A 13148-nucleotide genomic window follows, 5' to 3' on the forward strand; every position below is an offset into this window, starting at 1 on the left:
TTGTGTTTGATTTTTTCCTATTGAATGAAAACTGTTGAAATAAGATCATTTTTTAGGTGAAAACTTGAATACTTCATGAATTAAAATAATTAATCTAAGGGATGTAGCCTTGTACACGCTACAGCTGTATAAGAAAAACAAACCTCATAAGTAAAGGCAATGTTGGGTAATGCAAAACTAAGCAGGATTAAAGTTATACTCATTTCACCAGAGGGTTTGTTTCCCTTTCAGCAATTGAGGCTCAGTACACTAGGGGGTGGGGTGTTTTTCCTGTCTGAAATACCTGCTAAATGATCAATGGGGTGTGAAATCCCTTCCTCAGTATTACAAGAGGTGTGTTTTCCTTTTTAGAAATACCTGCTCAGTATGCCAGAGGGAGTCCCTTTCCTTTTCAGAAATTCCTTCTCAGTATGCCAGGGGTTGTTTTTTCCCTTTCAGGAATTCCTACTCAGTATGCCTGGGGGTGTTTTTTCCTTTTCAGGAATTCCTGCTCAGTATATGTTGTTTTCTCTTTCAGAAATTCCTTCTCAGTATACCAGGGGGGGTGTTTTCCCCCGAGGGGGAGGAGGTTCTGTTGCGGACGCTGACCATTGGACACAAGATGGAGCAGTATGATTCCATTCATGAGTAAGGAGGCTTCTATTAGGGTTTTATGGCTTCAAGTAAGGTTGTACTGATTAACCACTTAAATTAGCAAAACTTTGGCAGAAAAAGAGATATACAACTGTCTGACTGAAAAACAGTAAATTAGCAAACGTTATTCAAACAAACAGGTTTTGTATTTAATGTTTCACATGGTAAAAATATGGGTTATGCCCTGAGTTGTGTGTGCTTAAATTACATTATTTATTTTGTATGCACAATATAACATTTAGGGAATATTATGAAACGACTAACATAACAACGTTGTGTGCAAATAAAAAAATGACCAATACATTGTTTGATGGAGTAACAGAGCCTTGTTCTGAGAAAACTGGGTATAATGCATGTGCTTAAAGTGTCGTCCCAGATTAGCCTGTGCAGTCTGCAAGGCTGATCAGTTGACTGCACAGGCTAATCAGGGACGACACTTTCCGCTAAAATTGGATTTTTGCTAAGAAGAGGCTTCATTTTAACGAAAAATGTCGTAAAAGTGGAAAGTGTTGTCGCTGATTAGCCTGTGCAGTCTAATATGGGACGACACTTTACGCACATGCAGTAAGCCCAGTTTTCTCAGAACACTGCTTATTCATTTAACAAATAAATAAATACACTTCCAACCATGCCTGTGCAAGTGCATATCCAAACCACTTCACTTTGTGAGTTTTGAATGCAATTGAACATTTTTAAATCATCTGTCATAAGTTGATTAAATATTTACAAATCTTTTGTTTTAGTGACAGCTTTAAATTTTGCAGCTGAATACAAATTCTCCTGCGAAAGAATTTAAAAACAGGATTAAATATAGACATTCAAAGTGGCTCTATGTTGGAGTATCTTGTTTGCACAACATATATATCTTGTTGTATAGTGTAGAGTGTGTGAATATATATACTAGAATTTGTCATTCATGCAGCCTTTTTCCTCAAACATAAATGCTTGTTTCTAAGTTTTACTAAATGTGTTTTCAAAACCTTGAAATGTGAAATAAAAAGGTTATTTAAAGATCTGAACACTCGAAAATAAAAAGTCCCAGTGGGAATGTGCAATGTTTTAATACTTGACTTTTTTTGCTTAATACAGTCTACTCTCGTTATCTCGAATCGCACATCTCGATTTTCTCGATATGTCGAGGTAAGCTCAATGTCCCAACTTTTTTATGCCCCCCTTCAAAGAAGAGGGGGTATATTGCTTTGCACATGTCGGTCGGTCGGTGGGTCTGTCGGTCAGTCGGTCCGTCCACCAGGTGGTTTCCGGATGATAACTCAAGAACGCTTGGGGCTAGGATCATGAAACTTCATAGGTACATTGATCATGACTTGCAGATGACCCCTATTGATTTTGAGGTCACTAGGTCAAAGGTCAAGGTCACTGTGACCCGAAATAGTAAAATGGTTTCCGGATGATAACTCAAGAATGCATACGCCTAGGATCATGAAACTTCATGGGTAGATTGATCATGACTCGCAGAAGACCCCTATTGATTTTGAGGTCACTAGGTCAAAGGTCAAGGTCACGGTGACCCGAAATAGTAAAATGGTTTCCGGATGATAACTCAAGAACGCATACGCCTAGGATCATGAAACTTCATGGGTAGATTGATAATGACTCGCAGATGACCCCTATTGATTTTGAGGTCACTAGGTCAAAGGTCAAGGTCACGGTGACCCGAAATAGTAAAATGGTTTCCGGATGATAACTCAAGAAGGCATACGCCTAGGATCATGAAACTTCATGGGTAGATCGATAATGACTCGCAGATGACCCCTATTGATTTTGAGGTCACTAGGTCAAAGGTCAAGGTCTTGGTGACCCGAAATAGTAAAATGGTTTTTGGATGATTACTCAAGAACGCATACGCCTAGGATCATGAAATTTCATAGGTAGATTGATCATGACTCGCAGATGACCCCTATTGATTTGGAGGTCACAAGGTCAAAGGTCAAGGTCACGGTGACCCGAAATAGTAAAATGATTTTTGGATGATAACTCAAGAACGCTTTTGCCTAGGATCATGACACTTCATAGGTACATTGATCGTGACTCACAGATGACCCCTATTGATTTTCAGGTCACTAGGTCAAAGGTCAAGGTCACAGTGACAAAAATAGTATTCACACAATGGCTTCCACTACAACGGACAGCCCATATGGGGGGCATGTATGTTTTACAAACAGCCCTTGTTCCTTCTTTATTTATATAAATAAACATGGCATATCTCGATTTTAGTTATCTCGTTTAATTCAATATCTTGATATAATTTTTTTTGTCCGCGTCCAGATTTTACATGTATCTACTGTGGTTTATCTCGAAGTGCGGATAACTGTCCCAGCAAATGTGGGAAATTTTTCTTTGATACTTCACCGTCCCGCTTCGCCCGGCTGCTCCCGATACTGTGCGGTAGATAATTGATCTGTTAATTGCGTCAATGACCACGCGTGTCTAATGTCGTTAGCCATGAACACTTGAGTAAAGCCTGTCTCTTTAACTGCAATTAATACACAGCCTGCTGAAAGGCCGAAAGACTAATTGTTTTTACAAACAACATTCCAAAATGCATTGAGTTATATTTTTGTGTACATAAACCGTCACAAATTTGCAGAATGTTGTTCTATCCTTGAACTCCCAACAGTCATTATCATGGCTAACTTGAAAGATAATTATGAGTTGTTGGTCAAGCAATCCAGAGAAGGACCCTGTTTCCAACCCGTAATTATTACGCCGTTGTGAGTATTATGCCACACGGTGACGGCTTTAGTTAGACCACTTAGCAGGTATTTAGATGCTAAAAACAAGGTAAATTTTCTTCTCATTTTTTTTTTGACCGGATATCTCGAGCTCTAGTTATCTCGATATTTTTTCTTGTTCCATCCGACTTCGAGATAACGCGAGTAGACTAGACTGTACTGTTATTTTCCCTTAAAACTTTAAAGGGTAACCAATTCAGCCTCATTTTTCAAAAACTGGTCTTCCTGCATCTGCATAAAGTGTCATCACAGATTAGCCTGTGCAGTTGGCACAGGCTAATCTGGGACGATGCTTTACACACATGCATTTAACCAGAACCAGGCTATATTTATAATAATGAAACTCGAGGAGGGACAACCACAACTTAACCCATTTATGCCTAGCATCTAGAAAAAAGGCCTTGGCAAACAGCGTAGACACAGATGAGACGCCACATGATGCTGTTTGCTTAAAGGAATTTCTGTAAGAAATATTCTAAGTATAGAAATAAATATACTAGACATCCCTAATTTTGGAAATAAATTGATCCAATTTAGAAGGATGGGAGAGTCCACTAGGCATTAATGGGTTAACGTGTGTGTTTTACAGCTACATCCACTCGTGCAGTCCGGCCCACCAGCAGCTGCTGTCCCTGCTGTTTGGTATCTGGTTCACGATGGTCCACAACTCACAGCAGAACTACATGTCCACCGAGGCACTGTCCCGCAGTATCGCTGGCAGCATGTTCCATACCTGTGCCATGGACCCGGCAAAGGTAAGTAACAACAATAAACTAACCTATGCATTTCGTAAAGTGTCATCCGAGATCAGCCTCAGCAGTCTGCACAGGTTAAGCAGCAACAACACTTTCGTTCTTTAACCCTTTGCATGCTGGGAAATTTGTCGTCTGCTAAAATGTTGTCTGCTGAATTTCTAAAATTAGCATTTTCTTCGATTTTTTTTCAAAGAATACTATCAGAATAGCAAACAGTTTGGATCCAGATGAGACGCCACGTTCTGTGGCGTCTCATCTGGATCCAAACTGTTTGCAAAGGCCTTCAAAATTCGGTTCCCGCACTGAAAGAGTTAAGGAATTTTTAGTTGAAAAGAAGTCCCTTCTAAACAAAACTCCAGCTTATCCAGAAAGTGATGTCCCTGCATTAAATTTTCCCTGAACGTGACTCATGTTGATTTTTGCCCCCGGTAGGGTGGCATATAGCAGTCGCACCGTCCGTCAGTCTGTTTGTCCGTCTGTCTGTCTGTCACACTTTTGCGTTTAGGTTTCGAAAAATGCTCATAACTTCTATGTCCCTTCAGATGTAACCTTCATATTGGGTATGCATGTGTATATGGACAAGGCCTTTCCATACGCACACAAATTTTGACCCCTTTGACCTTGAACTTAGGGTCCGCGTTTAGGTTTCGAAAAAGCATTTTGGGGGCATATGTCTTCCGATGGAGACAGCTGTTGTTTTGTAAACAAAATCCGAACAAAATTGAACAGAAGAATTATAATGTATAATTATAATGTACAATGAAACTGTTCCCTAAATGGGGGGGGGGGGGGGTTGGATACCATTCAATTCCAGCTTTGTCAATCCATTGGTTGTCTAATCATGATCCATATAAGAAAACGTACATGCATGCAAAATAGGCTGGACATGTACATATTGTCATAAAATGTTAAATGCAAAGTCTCTGGCCGGCAACATATTTATGTTTTGATTGGTCATGAATTAGTAATTAGTACTGGTAAACCAGCTAGTCCAGGTAAAGGGTGAGTTGGTTGACTGACCAATGTGCTATGATTGAATTACTGTTTAAAACAGGGGGAAAAACTAATACACATAAAAAATATTTTATAATTTTGACTTTTGTATTTCAAGGTTGAAAAGGCCAGCAGAATTATGCAGCTACTTATAGACAATTTTGGCGTGGCACGTGTTTTTGGGCAGCACAATATCGAGTATTTCGCAGAGGTGACTCGCATCGAGATCCACGTACGAGAGACGTTCAAATACCAGTACAGCTATCCTGCAGAGGACACATTGCCACGTAAGTGGGTCATTAAGCTTGATTGTGGAATTGAGGTTAAGTAAGTAGGTCATTGGGCTAGATAGGGGAATTGAGGTCACTTAAGTGGGTCCTTTTGCTATATTGTGGAATTGAGGTCAGGTAAGTGGGTCATTGGGCTAGTTTGTGGGATTGAGGTCACTTAAGTGGGTCATTAAGCTTGATTGGGGAATTAAGGTCACTTAAGTGGGTCATTGTGCTAGATTGGTGGATTGAGGTCATGTAAGTGGGTCATTGGGTTAGATTGTGGAATTAACCTTTTACCACACAGAAGTACGCTTTGATGTGTTTATAGTCCCTTATAAAATCAAATTTAATTCAAGGGCTATCAACTACATTTAAGGTTTATAGGCTTCATTTCAAATACTTACAAGATAAGTATTGATGCAAAGCACCAAAGGGCGTCGGGAATTTCAGTGTAAAAGGCACTCAATGAATTTACATGGAACGATTTTTTTTCTACTGTAAATATTAATATATTTGCCGATTATTTTAAACAAAATAGAAAAAGATACTGGTATAACCATTATCTATGATTTTGTGTTATAACCCCCAAATAACCATTATTTATGATGTTGTGTTATAACCCCCAAATAACCATTATCTATGATTTTGTGTTGTAACTCCCAAATATTTCATAGTTCATTTTATTTACATTGGTTTCCTTTTTATGCCCCCCTTGGAAGAAGAGGGGGTATATTGCTTTTTCTCATGTCGGTCGGTCTGTCGGTCGGTCGGTCCGTCCACCAGGTGGTTGTCAGACGATAACTCAAGAACGCTTGGGCCTAGGATCATGAAACTTCATAGGTACATTGATCATGACTCGCAGATGACCCCTATTGATTTTGAGGTCACTAGGTCAAAGGTCAAGGTCACGGTGACCAGAAATAGTAAAATGGTTTTAGAATGATAACTCAAGAACGCATACGTCTAGGATCATGAAACTTCATGGGTAGATTGATCATGACTTGCAGATGACCCCTATTGATTTTGAGGTCACTAGGTCAAAGGTCAAGGTCACGGTGACCCGAAATAGTAAAATGGTTTCCGGATGATAACTCAAGAACGCATACGCCTAGGATCATGAAACTTCATGGGTAGATTGATCATGACTCACAGATGACCCCTATTGATTTTGAGGTCACTAGGTCAAAGGTCAAGGTCACGGTGACCCGAAATAGTAAAATGGTTTTCGGATGATGACTCAAGAACGCATACGCCTAGGATCATGAAACTTCATAGGTAGATTGAACATGACTTGCAGATGACCCCTATTGATTTTGAGGTCAAAGGTCAAGGTCACGGTGACCCGAAATAGTAAAATGATTTTCGGATGATAACTCAAGAACGCTTTTGCCTAGGATCATGACACTTCTTAGGTACATTGATCGTTACTCGCAGATGACCCCTATTGATTTTCAGGTCACTAGGTCAAAGGTCAAGGTCACAGTGACAAAAATCGTATTCACACAATGGCTGCCACTACAATGGACAGCCCATATGGGGGGCATGCATGTTTTACAAACAGCCCTTGTTTTACTGGTATCCGTGTGCAGTTTTCATTAATGGAACAGAACTGTGTAGGTTTTAAAAAATCTGCTTCATCTTGTAAGCGTAATTTCATATTTTTCTCAACTTCGAGGGGAGATTATTCTGAACTTATTCTTACGTTACTCATTTACGATAGGTGTTGAGTACTCATTGATATTAAAACACTGTAAAAGTTTGAAAAAAAAAATGAATGAAAACTGTAAATTGTATAAAGAAGCTGCATTTCACAATACTTTGAAATTCAGTAAAAGATCATAATAGATTTATTGCTCCGATATTCATCATTTTCAATAGGGTTCGAGTAATACTGATATTAAAACACTAATCAAGTTTGGAAAGATTCCGACGAAAGTTGTGAAATCTTTTAAACAAGTGGAAATTGTTTATTTTGTCAAATTTAATAGAAAAAAATTCTGGACTTATTGTCCCGATGTTTCTAATTTTAAAAGAGGTAAAACTGCTCATTGATATGAAGACACTGTAAGTTTGGAAAGAATCTGATGAAAAATGTTGACATAATCACCTAACCAAGCAGTTTTTCACATTTATTTTTAGATTCAAAGAGACATAATTCTGGACTTATGGTCCGATATTGCTCATATAGTGTTTGGGTTGGGTCCTCATTGATAAAAAAAACCTGTGAAAGTTTGGGAACAATCGGATGAAAATTTTGGACTTCGAACAAGGATTTCAAAATTTCTCAAATTCTAAGGAAGATAACTATGGACGTAATGGTCGGATAATGCTAAAGGGCCCATACCACCTGGATAGTAACCTGGTATCGCTCTTCCCGCTCTATATGTGGTTCTAAAAAAAATCTCAGAGGAGTGCTTGACTCTAGGGAAACGGGTTGCTGGGACACAGCTCCTCCTTGATAAGCGGCTGCTTCATTTATCGCAACTCATTGTTACAATCAATAATACGTGTCGCGCTTCGCGCTCTATATGTGGTAGGGATAGACCTATGATAGACAACCATAAAAATACATGGATAGTAGATGTGTTGTTTGCATTTATTTGTTAAGATAAAAACACATGTATTTTTTATAAGATATTTAAGTGATGTAAGAAATTTTAATTAACGTTGTCACCACGTTGCATCCATTAATTTTAATAAAAATGTCCAATTGTAGTTAAATGGATTTTAAAATGTCTACATAAAATAAAGCTTGATTATATTTATTTACCTGACTGAAAAAATTGTGAGCCACCGAACTGTTCCGTTCGTGCCGGAATCCGGGATTGAACCGGGGGCCTTTAGATGACTGTTGCATAAACAATTTCAGTCTAACGCTCTCCCAACTGAGCTATTCCGGCTGACATTCACTTATGTACTGCTATTTGGTTAAGTTGTGTATAGTGATCGTTATTATATGTCTATTAATAAACTAATACATTGTACGTTTTCCTACCACTACGCCTTCCAATAAACTTGCTTGCGCGATAGGCCACCAAATATCGTACTACATTGATTCTCCACTAAATAAGCAAATTAGAAAAACCACAAAATAAATGTATTTTGATTATGTTTTGTTTTGATACAAAACATCATATTTTTTTTATGCAAAACCAGAAAGTTTTGCGTATTTGCCGTGTCCCTGTGATCTTTCCCCTGTGTTCAGTTGTGGATCAGTTATTAATTAAAACAATTAGCTTTGCATTATTGGCAATAAATGTTGTAATAAATGTACAGTACAGCCAAAGCGGCACAAACATAATCCGCGGCTACGCCACGGCCAGATTATTAGTCCGCGGCGGCCGAATCCTGTGTTCACGCGGCGTATCGCCGTGGAAATCGGCATCGATCCGCGCAACGACGCCGAGTCTGTATTAACCTCGCGTACTTTCGCGGAGTAAATCCGCCGCATACGTACGCGGCGGATCGAGTGAAAAGATATCCACCTACATGTACATACATGTATGTGTAGCGTAGAATTAATTACGCGCAACTGTTTATGTTTCGTTCGATTATCATTATTAAATTTGTAATCCGAAACACACTTCCGAATTTTAATGCTAACGCGTCCTTTGGCAAATTCTAGCATCAAATAAACAGTGCTAAAATATCCTTTGTTTCATAAAAAGCGCGCGAAAATTATGCAGACATGTATGTAGAACGTCGTTTGGAAAGTTTGGGTGTATTTTGTGTTGTATAAATACATGAACATCACGTCAGGCGTAAATCGTGTGTTCAGTGGAGAAAAAAAACGCCCCGACTAGACGTTATTTCATCATCTCTATAAATAGTAACAAATGCCAAAATGTATTTGATACTAAAGGAAATATCGAGAATGTTTGTGTATCGTAAATATTTACCAGCATTTGCTTTAACACTAGAATATACGGGATTATCAGGTAATAAGTAGCGATATTAACTGTATAATATGAACAAAATAAAACGTGTTTATATACGCATATTCAAACAATAGTTATAATAAGCTGATAATTAACAAAACTACAAATACGTCGTCACCGTCTTGATTATTGATGTGGCTTCAAACTGCTAATTTTCTCAGCTAAAATATAATAGCGGAATCAACATGCAATTAATTTATAAATCCACCATATGCTGGAGCCTTGACCACTTGTATGTGCGAAAACATAATTACGTGACCTTGTTTATGTGTGAAATACATACGCTACGGGCGGGAAACAAACTTAATAATTGGCCAGACACATTAACTATGCTTACATGTATATGCTAATACAATCCGCGCACAATAAATTTATTATGATTTTAATTATTATTATAATTGTTCTTTCAAAATTTGTTAACTACATGTAACTACTAATTAAAAAAAAAATTATTTCATGATCGCATCGACTCGGCATCATGTCGCGGACCGCGGCATGCCTCGGCGGACAGATGCGAAGTTTCGCGGCGAAATGCGACTTGCCGCCAATACTGACGTGGCTTCAACATCTGACGCGGCATCGACTCGTTTCGCCTTGCCGCCGCGGATCGCGAAATACGTTTGTTCCGCTTTGGCTGTACTGTAATAGGCACAAATGCAGTACTTATTTACACTAATTTACACCAAAAATCACCACTATGCAAGATATTCTTAAAACAAAAATATATACATTGATCCGTAAAATAGCTTCTCCTCTCATAAGCGAAAAAAAAATGCATTACATACTAGTCGCCGCCCTCCAGGACGACTAGTATAAACAGCAAACATCATAAAACCTGAACAAACTGGGAGTTACATGCAGGTTGTTTTGGTGTTATGCTGGTTGCATGAATGCCTTTTCACTTTGCTTCTGAGCCAGAAAGGTTTAAAGTGTGTTGTGGGAAAATATCCTTTATGCATTGTGTGAGATCCATCACGGATTATCCTCAGTTTGTGCTTTCCACCCAGGCTAATCCAAGACTTTCCAGTTAGGTCGGATTATTTAATGTAGCGACTTCCTTTAACAAAAAAAAACTCAAGACAGAAAAGTCTGTCTCTGATTAAATTCTGTGGACTTCATGATGGACTGAACTGGGATGACTTTTTACACGCATGTTTTTCAAGGAAACAGTAAAAAAAAAATCGGAGAGATAAACAAATCCTATATCTCAAATCTTATGTCAGTGGCAATTTCCTGTGTACCGTAAATATACGAATATAATACGCACTTTTTTACATGCCAATTTTTTCTTCAAGTAGGGGGTGCGTATAATATACGAGTTAAGAGCAGAACAAAATTTTTCCTGTGCAAATTTTCAACTTAATCGCTGTTATTCGCTTAGCGGCAGCCATTTTGAACTACACCATTACATCAAAGGAGTGCAACAGGGCTCGGGCTGTCATTCGCCATTTGAGTCATTTGCCAAAATATTGAGAATTTGGCTGAATAAAAATCTTATTTGTGAAAATGCGAAAATCTAGTACAATTTCATTGAAAACATCTGCCATTTATATCAGACTGGTTTTCTATATTTGTCTCTTTGTTTTAATGAAAGTGTTCGCAATTCGAACAGTAAACGAAACCCGGTCTGTACCCGATTATGAGACATTGCTTGACCTTATTGTTATTGAAGTGTGCATGGTAGCTGGCCAATCAACATTGAGCTCGCTTACACATGAAATGACGTCGAATAAAACGTGAGAACAGGAGGAGCTATCGGATAATATTGGGTCATTCAAGCGCAGACACTGTATACTTTGAATACACAGTTATTATCATCGTCTGCCTACAAAATAGCAACTGGACGCTAAGTCGTATAAAGAGATTAGCAAATGAAAAAAAAAACAACTGACAATACCCGTTAATAAATATTTCTTAGCTGACCACTATTTATCTTTCTACCGCATATTTACCTTATCTGAAGTAAAGAGTGGTAATTAAATAATTAGTTTTATGATGCTAATAGAGGCTATTACACCTGACTGCCATTGCCAAATTAAATTGAAAGGTGATAATTAGTTAATTTGTTTTTTACCTCCCAAACTAACCTTAATGACAGCAGCGTATTTTAATAAAAGAGATCATGAAAAACACGAGCGGTTTAATTGTATTTTAAGTTATATTAAAGTATCGAGTTTGTAACACTTCGGAAAAGTTATTCATCTAGACAACTATAAAAACGGAAGTAACCATTTTGTCTTCTTATTACTTTATTGTTATTATAATTATTATCGTCCCGAATTAAATGTGAAAACAAAAAACAGCGTCTCTGCTTCTTTCTTTTGTAATTATGACTGCTTGACCCGGATGTCAGCAAGGGGCCCGTGTGTTAACGGTAACAATCAATTGATAATATAAACAATAGACAGAGATATTTATTATGCAACTGTCATAACAACAGCACTATAACACATCCCAATCAATATACCGGGGTATTACTGTGAAACATATAGTTGACAACACCAAATTGATTTGCTATTTTCACAACATAAAAATAATGACACATTTTTTCAGAAATGGCTGATTTCGGACACTGATCTTTTTAGTGCGTATTTTACTCGGATTTTCAATTTTTACCGATAAATTTTTACCAAACTCTGGGTGCGTATTATGCACGAGGGCGTATTATATTTGTGGATTTACTGTAAGAAGTATAGGGTATGTTTACAGTAACTATAGCATCAGTCAGATGTAAAGCGCATTTGAACGGTAACTATAGCATCAGTCAGTGGTAGAGTATTTCAACAGTAACTATATCCACAGTCAGTAGTATAGGGTATGTCAACAGTAACTATAGTAACAGTAAGTAGTGTAGGCCATGTCAGCAGTAACTATAGCAACTGTCAGTAGAATACAGCATATTTTCAGTTACTATAGGAACAATCAATAGTATAGGACATATCAGCAACAATCTGCGCGTACTGCGCATGTCAGCAGTAACTATAGAAACTTTCAGTTATTTAGGACATGTAAGCAGTCACTAGTATAGCAACAGTCTGGCATATAATGAATGTCAGCAGTTACTAAAGCATCAGTAAGCAGTAAAGGGATGTCAGCAGTAACTTCAGTCAGCATTATAGACATTTCAGCAGTAACGATCGAGCAACTAGTGGTTAGGGCATGTCAACTTTAACCATAGCAATAGCCTGTAATATAATTACTGAAATCATTAACTATAAAAACTGTCAGTAGTAACATATCAACAGTCAATAATAAAGGACATGTCAACAATAAAACTGAACTTCATCATTTGTTTGCACTAATAGTATAGACATATTCAAGGATACATGTACATATATATTTTTTATTTCCATATCTTTCAGAAATGTGAAGCTAAGCTGTTGTCATTTGGTTGTAAAGTTATGTTTTTATTGCAGTGCTTGTCATTTCAGTTGATTTTGTAGCTTCATTTCCGTATTAGTTGTGTTGTGTTACCTGAGTTGGATTCTTTGTGAACACACACTAAAAAGCGAATCTTTGCATTTATATGTATTAGCTACTGGCAGATGATTCTCAGAAATTTGATGTCATCGTACACCAAGCTGTATGAAAAAGATTTACAGATATGTTCTGGCTCTGTCTTTCGAACCAATCGGCATTCACTATCTTGTGGTTACCGTTTCATTCCTTTCATTCATAATTTGACGCCGTCCATGATGTAAATAGTGAATTCACAGAAGAAATCATTTTTCTCATGAACAGAAAACTTCTAGACTTTCTGAATGATTGTGTGCAGGATTTCTTGGAAAATGACGTTCGTACAAA

General features: G+C 37.7%; 1 protein-coding gene across 6 annotated transcripts in view; it reads left to right on the plus strand.

The window, feature by feature from the left end:
- The window catches only part of LOC127851283 (uncharacterized), a 91342-nt gene that overhangs the window by 54617 nt on the left and 23577 nt on the right, over positions 1-13148 (plus strand). For all 6 annotated transcript variants that reach the window (XM_052384971.1, XM_052384973.1, XM_052384975.1 and 3 more), the window contains exons 5-7: positions 518-627; positions 3976-4141; positions 5253-5421. In XM_052384971.1, the coding sequence (XP_052240931.1) occupies positions 518-627; positions 3976-4141; positions 5253-5421 (445 nt within the window). The remainder of the gene's footprint in view (positions 1-517; positions 628-3975; positions 4142-5252; positions 5422-13148) is intronic.

Source organism: Dreissena polymorpha, chromosome 11 (genome assembly GCF_020536995.1).
Source record: "Dreissena polymorpha isolate Duluth1 chromosome 11, UMN_Dpol_1.0, whole genome shotgun sequence".
Taxonomy (NCBI): Eukaryota; Metazoa; Mollusca; class Bivalvia; order Myida; family Dreissenidae; genus Dreissena; species Dreissena polymorpha.